Source organism: Triticum urartu, chromosome 3A (genome assembly GCF_056163025.1).
Source record: "Triticum urartu cultivar PI428250 chromosome 3A, HENAU_Tu73, whole genome shotgun sequence".
Taxonomy (NCBI): domain Eukaryota; kingdom Viridiplantae; phylum Streptophyta; class Magnoliopsida; order Poales; family Poaceae; genus Triticum; species Triticum urartu.
In genome coordinates, this window is record NC_141875.1 from 587,267,332 (window position 1) to 587,275,120 (window position 7,789).

The 7,789-nt window shown below is 50.4% G+C and overlaps 1 protein-coding gene across 2 annotated transcripts; it reads right to left on the reverse strand.

Moving 5' to 3' along the window:
* Positions 1-926: 926 nt before the first annotated feature.
* On the reverse strand, positions 927-2,008 carry LOC125548807 (uncharacterized). 2 transcript variants are annotated; one of them, XM_048712346.2, is made up of 3 exons: positions 1,750-2,008; positions 1,495-1,638; positions 930-1,393 (listed from the first exon to the last, which is right to left on the reverse strand). In XM_048712346.2, exons 1-3 carry the CDS (start codon positions 1,759-1,761, stop codon positions 1,109-1,111), a joined length of 441 nt encoding a protein of 146 aa, XP_048568303.1. In that variant the 5' UTR covers positions 1,762-2,008; the 3' UTR covers positions 930-1,108. The 2 variants fall into 2 exon arrangements, with proteins under 2 accessions (XP_087373060.1, XP_048568303.1); XM_087516934.1 differs by lacking the exon at positions 1,750-2,008 and having other exon boundaries at positions 927-1,393; positions 1,495-1,741.
* Positions 2,009-7,789: the final 5,781 nt, after the last annotated feature.

Consider the following 7,789-nt stretch of genomic DNA (forward strand, 5'->3'; position numbering starts at 1 on the left):
GTGAGCATAACAAGAATGTTGAAGCCTTTGCGAGCGCTCGCAGGAAGCAGGTCACGGGATTGTTCCCACCAACGGGTAAAGTCCGCATCAAGGCGCGGCAGGAGGATGTGCAGCTGACACCAGGAGAGGACCTCGAACCAGATTTGTTTGGAGAAGGTGCAACGGGCCAGGATGTGTTGGATGCACTCGAACTCTTGGTCACAAAATAGGCAAGAATCATCGTGCGGGAGGTTGTGACGCGCAAGCCTGGCCGCCGTCCAGCAGCGGTCAAGGACAGCGAGCCAGAGGAACACCTCCATCCGGAGAGGTGCCCAAGATTTTCATATGAGGCGCCAATGGGGGTCACGGATGGAGCCAGCAAACATCTGCTCGTAGCAGGACTTGGCCAAGTAGTGGCCAGAGTCGGTCCAGTGCCAACGGATCGCGTCTGGGGAGACTGAAAGGTGAACGAGCTGCACCTGACGTCAGAGCTCGACATATTGAAGAAGCGCCAAAGGACCAAGGGCGCCCTTGATGCCTTGTACCCACGCCCGCTGGTGCATGCCGTCGTGCACCAGGCGGTTTTTGCGACGACGGCGAGGGACCAGATCAAAGACCAGGGCGATCTCCGCCACCGTCCTACCGTTGATCCAGTGGTCCGTCTAGAATTTGCACGACAGGCCATTACTGGTGGCCTAAGTTGTGGACGCGTGAAACATCGCGGCAGCCTCGGGGTCAGAGGGGAGATGGAGGTGTTGCCATGGCCTCGCAGCGTCCGCGCGCTGGAGCCAGAGCCAACAGACGCTGAGCGCAATCCCGGCCCTGTGCAGATCACGGACGCCCAGACCGCCGAAAGAAAGCGGCCGGCACACTCTGCCAAGCAAACAGGACAATGGCCACCACGGGCGCCTTTGCGCCGTTTATCCGTGTACATTCCTAAGTGTAATGTTCGGAACTTTGTTTGTTTCTACCTATTGATGAATGATATGTAAGCTTTGCGTTTACGCGAAAAAAAACATGTCCCTCAAAAAAGAAGAAAAATGAGCGACAACATGCAAATCTTTTTTTTTTAAGAATAACAACATGCAAATCTTATTCCTCCGTCGGTTGCATCGTGGATACAGGCTCGTCAGTCACGGTTCCACGGAAGCATCCTGTGGAGATGGCCACTGCTCCCGCTAGCCCTCCTCTCCATCTCGAGGAACTGGCCGAGCGACGGCGCCGCGCCGCCGCCGTTCTCCAGGTGGCTCCGGAGGCAGAGCGAGAGCAGCAGCGCCCGCAGCCTGCCGCTCCTGCTCGCCCTCTCGCCCCGGCGCCTGCTGCGCCGGCTCTCCATAGCGTCCACCAGGCCGATCAGGGCCGCCAGCGTGATGCCGCCGCCGCCGCCGCCAGCGCGCGGCAAAGACCACGCCGACTGCAGCATACAAAGTATAAGCAGGAACATCAAATCAAGCTGACCTACACTGACACTGTTATATTGCAGACAGATAGTAGGAGGAGTTGATCGATTCTGACCTCTGTGTCCAGATCAGACGAAGCGACGGACGAGACGCAGTGGGACGGGGTGAATGCCGCGGTGGAGGAGGAGGAGCCGACGCTCCTGACCGCCCCGGCTCCCGGATTCAGGGTGCCCAGGCCCAGTCCAAGAGGCCAGCCGTCCTGCCATACCTCCCAGTCAAGAATCATAAATTTGTCACTATCTTTGGATGGTTAGTGCAAAGTGTAAGGAAAACAGGGAACTGTAAGTAGGACAGGCTTAGGCAGGCGCACCTCATGGGCCATGAGCTGATGAGCAGAGCAGAGCTCTCCGTATCAAGAGCAGGAGAAGATCAGATCACCAGTAACAGTAAGGAGGCGAGCAGAGATGTGGTTAAGGTTATATGGTATGGACAAAGGCAATGGTGGTAACACGTGAAAAAGCTAAACGATGGTCAGTAGAAAAGTTATTTGACTGGCCTCGAGGCAGATAAGGTATTCCAATGCTGCTGCGAGAGAGGTCTCGTCTGCAATCCAACGGCATGGGCGCAGCGCATTGCCATGCCAGTCTTTGCAGCGGTCAAGAGGAAGGGCGAGTGTGGCAGAGGGTACATAGGATAATCCAGGAACGCCTAGAAAGACGGTAAGAATCATTGACGGTGTCAGCGGACCAAAAAGAGCGCCCGAAACCATGGCATTGGGAGCGGGCGTGTCAGCTGCATCATGGATCGAACTGCACGATGAACAAACGGTCTGAAAACATTATTGTGTAGGAATAGGAAAATCATAGAAATGAGATGACATGCATCTTAATTTTTATAGAGAAAAAGATGTCATTTGATGTATAGGATAATTTTTTTTTTCATTGAGTCTTAACTAATGTTTTTTTTCATCCAAAATGTGAAGGATTGATTCATATCCTATATAGGAATAGGAATCCATTCCTACAAACCAAATGGCCTCAAAGGAAATTTTTCTATGCAAATCCTATCCTATAGAAATCCTATAACAATCCTACAAACCAAAGGAGGCCTCATATTGTTCGGATTTTGTCCGTTTCAGATGGCAATGGAGCGGTGTTTGTTTCGATTTTTGTGTGCATCAGCTGTATGTTCAACGCGCGGCCGTATCTCGTCTGTCAGAGGTCATTTATACCAAAATCAAGCATAGCAAATAGTTCAAATCAAACATAGCAAATAATTTCATATTCGAAAAAGTCGTACAACCCAATAGAAATAAAACACAACATCAAATAATCTTAAAGCAACTCCAACGGGGCGACCCAAACGGACATCGATTTTGTCCGCTTTTTATCCGTTTGGGTCGCCCGTCCGCCCGTCCGTGTCCGCTTTTTTGTTTGGGTCGGCCGTGCACCTAACGGGAGGCAGGCCGATTTTATGCATGTCCGGATCGGCATTTTGTCAAACACATAGGAGACAGGGAGCTCGCAAACGCCAGTGCACGTTGGCCCTGGCCGGGACGAGCTGGAGCCTGCTGCTTGAGGTCTGGCGTTGGGTGAGGCCGTGCAGTGGCTAGGCGTGGGGAGGCGAGGCCAGTAGCGCCGCCCCGGCGCGCGGACGAGCTGGAGCCCGCCATGGCTCTGCTGCGCGGCAGAGCGAGCTCGGCGCACCGCGACAAGTTCCGCGCATTGGAGGGGAGGTCGCGAGCGGGGCGAGCGAGGCCATGTCGAGAGGGGCGAGCGAAGGCCACGGCAAGCAGGATGAGCGAAGGCCACGACGAGCACCGGAGCGGCTAGCTACGCACGCGGGAAGCATGCGTTGTGCATGCACGCACACAAGCAGCCACCTCGCGCCCGACGGAGCCGTCCCGCGCGCCGCGCCCCGCTCGCGCTGTAGCTCGCCGCGCCCGTCGGAGCCGTCCCGCGCGCTGCCGCTCCGTGCCCCGCGCTCGCCGGAGCCATCCTCGCCTCGCCTCGCGCGCCTCTGCCCGTGCCCCGCTCATGCGCGCCGCATCCTGCGAGCTCACCTCTGCCCGTACCCCGCTCGTTGGCGGCGGCGCACCAGTCGACGGCTGGGCCGCGCGGCGAGCAGGAGGTGGTCAAGCGGGGCGGCGGGCGCGTTGGAGCAGTGCGCCTCGAGGTGCACCTTGGCGTCTGCACAGAGGAGAGAGGTGGGATGGGGTGGGCCATCGAATAAAATAAAGCAAAGGGACGTGGGTGGGTGAGTGACAGGTGGGGCAGGCCTGGACACAGGCGGACGAGGCGGGTGCAGATAACGTCCGCTTTGTGTCCGCCGTCGACCCAAATGTGGCTCAAATTTGGGATGGAAATGGATCCGCGCGGATACAAAACAGACATGAAACAGGTCTGCGCATTGGGCCGGCATTTTTGTCCGCGCTGACTCAAACGGACGGTGGCGGACGGAATGGTTACTCCCTTGGAGTTGCTCTTACAACCTCAAAATTTGTATGCATGAAAAGAAATTAAATCGGTAGATTTACTGGTTACTGATGTGAGTCCATATGTGTTCAACCAAGTCATGCTGAAGCTGCATATGAGTATGTCAATCACGTGTTTCATGATGAAATTGGATAAACTGTTGAAAGGTTGCAGGAGGTAGGTGCTCAGACTCAACATTTTCACCCTGAAAATCAAACCCTTAGTCGTAGATACTATCATCAAGCTCATCCTCCACAATCATGTTGTGCATGATCACACAAGCGGTCATCATCTCCCAAATCTTCTAAGTGCTCCATGTCAATGTAGGGTCTCGAACGATACCCCATTGAGATTGGAGCACACCAAAAGCACGCTCCACATCCTTCCTAGCACTCTCCTGCATTTGGGCAAATCTCTGTCTTTTCTCTCCCCGCGGACTGGGTATGGTCTTCACAAGAGTTGTCTACTGAGGATAGATACCATCAGCTAGGTAATATCCCTTGTTGTAATGGTGGTCATTGATCTCAAAGTTGACCTCTAGGGAGTGGCCTTCTGCGAACTTTGCAAACACTGGAGAACGCTGAAGCACGTTGATATCATTGTGAGAACTAGTCATGTCGAAGAAAGAATGTCATATCCACAGGTCTTGTGAAGCCACCGCTTCAAGTACGACAGTGTCACCTTTCGCATGCCCCTTGTGCTGCCCCTGCCAGGTAAATGGACAGTTCTTCCACTTCCGGTGCATACAATCTATACTATCAAACATGCTCGGAAAACCCATATCGGCATTGATCGCCAACAAACTCTCTGTATCAGCAACACTTGGCTCTCTCAGGTACTCGGGGCCGAACACTGCCACCACGGTCTTGCAGAAAACTGTACATTGAGAGGAGACATGTGGGCTCACTCATACACACATACTCATCGACAAGATCACCAGGAATTCCATATGGAAGCATGCGAATAGATGCGGTGCATTTTTGGTAAGAAAAGAAGCCAAACTTGCCAAGGGCATCCTCTTTGCCCTAAAAGTATAGGTCATATCCTACTACTCTTTCCCGAATACGATTGAACATATGTCTCCTCATGCGAAATCGGCGACGAAATTGATGTGGTTTGAAGATTGTGGTATTCTCAAAGTAATGGGCAGAGAAGGGTGTGGCCTCTCTCTTTATTGCGGTTCAAGGCCGGAGCATGCCTGTGGATTGATCCCGGCCCTGAAACAAGGCCGTTTCCTACTAATGTGGTCATGGAAGACCAATGCAACCACCACAAGCTCTTCATCAAGGATGAATCATCCGATGAACAAATGAAGTTGTGAAAGAAATACTCATCCCCGCTATCCATAGTACCTTGTGAGTAAAGCGTCGAACACATTGTGATCGTGGTGGAGATGCGGCTGAAAAGAGCACGTCGAGCTCCCCTCGCAGATAGCAAAGCAAGGTTGGTGTTGGGGGGTGGGCACCCTGCGGCAATGCAGCGCCTGCCGAAAGTTGTTGGGGTCGACTGGCGGCGTCGGCGGCCGTAGCTCCTCTCCCACGGGCGACAAGGACCCACGAACGCCGCCAAAAACTCTTCCGAAACGCGGGTGTGGGCCGGCTATGGCATGGCGTGGTCAGACGACCTTGATGGAAGGCGACGCGCCCGGGAACGGGGGTGATGGCGGGCGGAGGGAAGAGAAAATTGGTTGTGTCTTCGATGGACGGGCCAGAGGACAAAGGCGCGTGTGTCCGTTTAAATGCAAACGGTCCAAAATTGAGCCAGACATGAGTCGAAAGCGGACTGAAAACGAACATTGATCCGTTTACTCCATTTAAAAAACGAAGGAAAAGGGGAGCTTTAGGATCGAACCACCCAGCAAAGAAAGCTTGTGCTACTAGCCACCTTGCCATCCTACACTTCGTGCTAAACGAAGGCGCGAGCCTACTTGAAAGCGGGTCGCACCATTTCTTTCCTTTTTTTCGTCTTGGTTTTCTTTCTTTTCTTTTTTGTTCTCTATGTTTTCATTTCTTTTGCATTTATTTGTTCATCTTTTTTTCTCCTTTTACCTTTTTATTTTTTGACAGGGCTTTTCTTTGTTTTTTCTTCATTTTTTGTTTGCTTTTCTTTTGTCTTCTCTATTTTTTGTTTGGATTTTTTTCTTCTTGACTTTTTGTTCCGTTTTCTGTTTTCTTCTCTATGTTTGTTTTCGTTTTTAATATACATTTTCATATATGTTGTATACACATCCAACATTGCCCGATGGCTTATTCAACATTTTTCAAATGCCTGTTCAACCTTTTAATACTTATTCAATATTTTTTTCAATAGTCGTTCAACATTTTTTAAATACTTGTTCAATATTTTTAATACTTATTCAACATTTTCAAATATTTTGGTTCAACACTTTTCAAATACTCGTTCAACATTTTTTAATACTTATTCAATATTTTTTAAATACTTGTTCAACATTTTTAATACTCTTTCAATATTTTCAAATACACGTCCAATTTTTTTAATAATTATTCAACATTTTCAAATACTTGGTCAACATTTTTCAAATACTCGTTCAACATTTCTTAATACCTATTCAACATTTTTCAAATACTCGTTCAACATTTTTAATAGTTATTCAACATTTTTAAATATTTTTGTTCAACACTTTTCAAATACTCGTTGAACATTCTTTAATACTTATTCAACTTTTTTCAAATATTTGTTCAACATTTTTAATACTTATTCAACATTTTCAAATACTTGTTTAACATTTTTAATAATTAATAAATATTTTTAGTAATTAATAAACATTTCCAAATACTTGGTCAACATTTTTCGAATATTCGTTCAACATTTTTAATACTTATTCAACATTTTTCAAATACTCGTTCAACAATTTTAATACTTATTCAACATTTTCAAATATTTTTGTTCAACACTTTTCAAATACTCGTTCAACATTTTTAATACTTATTCAACATTTTCAAATATTGTTGTACAACATTTTTCAAATACTCGTTTAATATTTTTCTATACTTATTAAATATTTTTCAAATACTTGTTCAACATTTTTTGTACTTATTTATTTATTTTTCAAATATTTGTTCAAATACTTGTTCAATATTTTTAATACTTATTCAACATTTTTAATAATGTGTTTTGAAGAGTATTTAGTATTTTAAAGTACAAATAAAAGTACCAAAATAAAGCAGAAAACAAGAACAGAAAACAGAAAAAGAAACAAGAAAAAGGCCCTGATCTCCCACCTGGCCGGGCCGGGCCATTTGAGACTGCCCCCAACGCGAGGCTTGCCCCTCTCTCGCGTAAGGCGAGAAATAGGGGCACCTAGTAGAATCCTAGATTGACAGCTGACGAGCAAAATCACGGCCCATGACACATGGCGGCTCTCTAGGGGTCCTCCCACCCTCCCCTCGCTGCCGCCGGCCTTCCTAGGGCCCCCGCCGCCGCCGGCCGCCGGTCGTCCCTGCCCCCTTCCCCTCTCCCCCCTCCCGGATCTGCCCCCGTGCGCCTCCCCGGGAGGTCCCGGGGCGGTGCGAGCCCCTTCCCCCTTCAGCCACCCTCCTTCCCCCCTCCCTCCTGCCGCCGCCGACGTCGCCCCTGGCGCTTGGCCGGGTGGTGTTGGCGGCGGCGGGACTGCCTGTCCCCGTGTGCGTGGCTCCCTGCTCGGGTCATGGGGGCGGCGGCGGTGCTCCTCGGCTCGACGACCCGGCGGCAGTGGCCGGCGGCGCGCGAGGTGGTGGCGTGGCCCCTTGGCGCAGGTGGCGGCGAGACGACGTGGTGGCGCAGGTTGGCCGGCGGCGCACCCGACCCAGATCTGGGCCCTGCGGGCCCCATCTGGGTCCTAGCGGGCCGGCCCCCGGCGTTGATTCGTCTCGTCTGTGTGGTGTGGAGGAGGAGCAGCTCAGACGAGGGGCGGCGACGCCGACGACGTGCCTGCTG

Excerpts from the sequence above, each read along its gene's own strand:
- LOC125548807 (XM_087516934.1), bottom strand. The coding sequence starts at position 1,665 with ATGATTCTTGACTGGGAGGTATGGCAGGACGGCTGGCCTCTTGGACTG. Across the intron at positions 1,394-1,494 it reads CGTCTGATCTGGACACAGAG|TCGGCGTGGTCTTTGCCGCG; the intron begins GTCAGAATCGAT and ends TGTATGCTGCAG.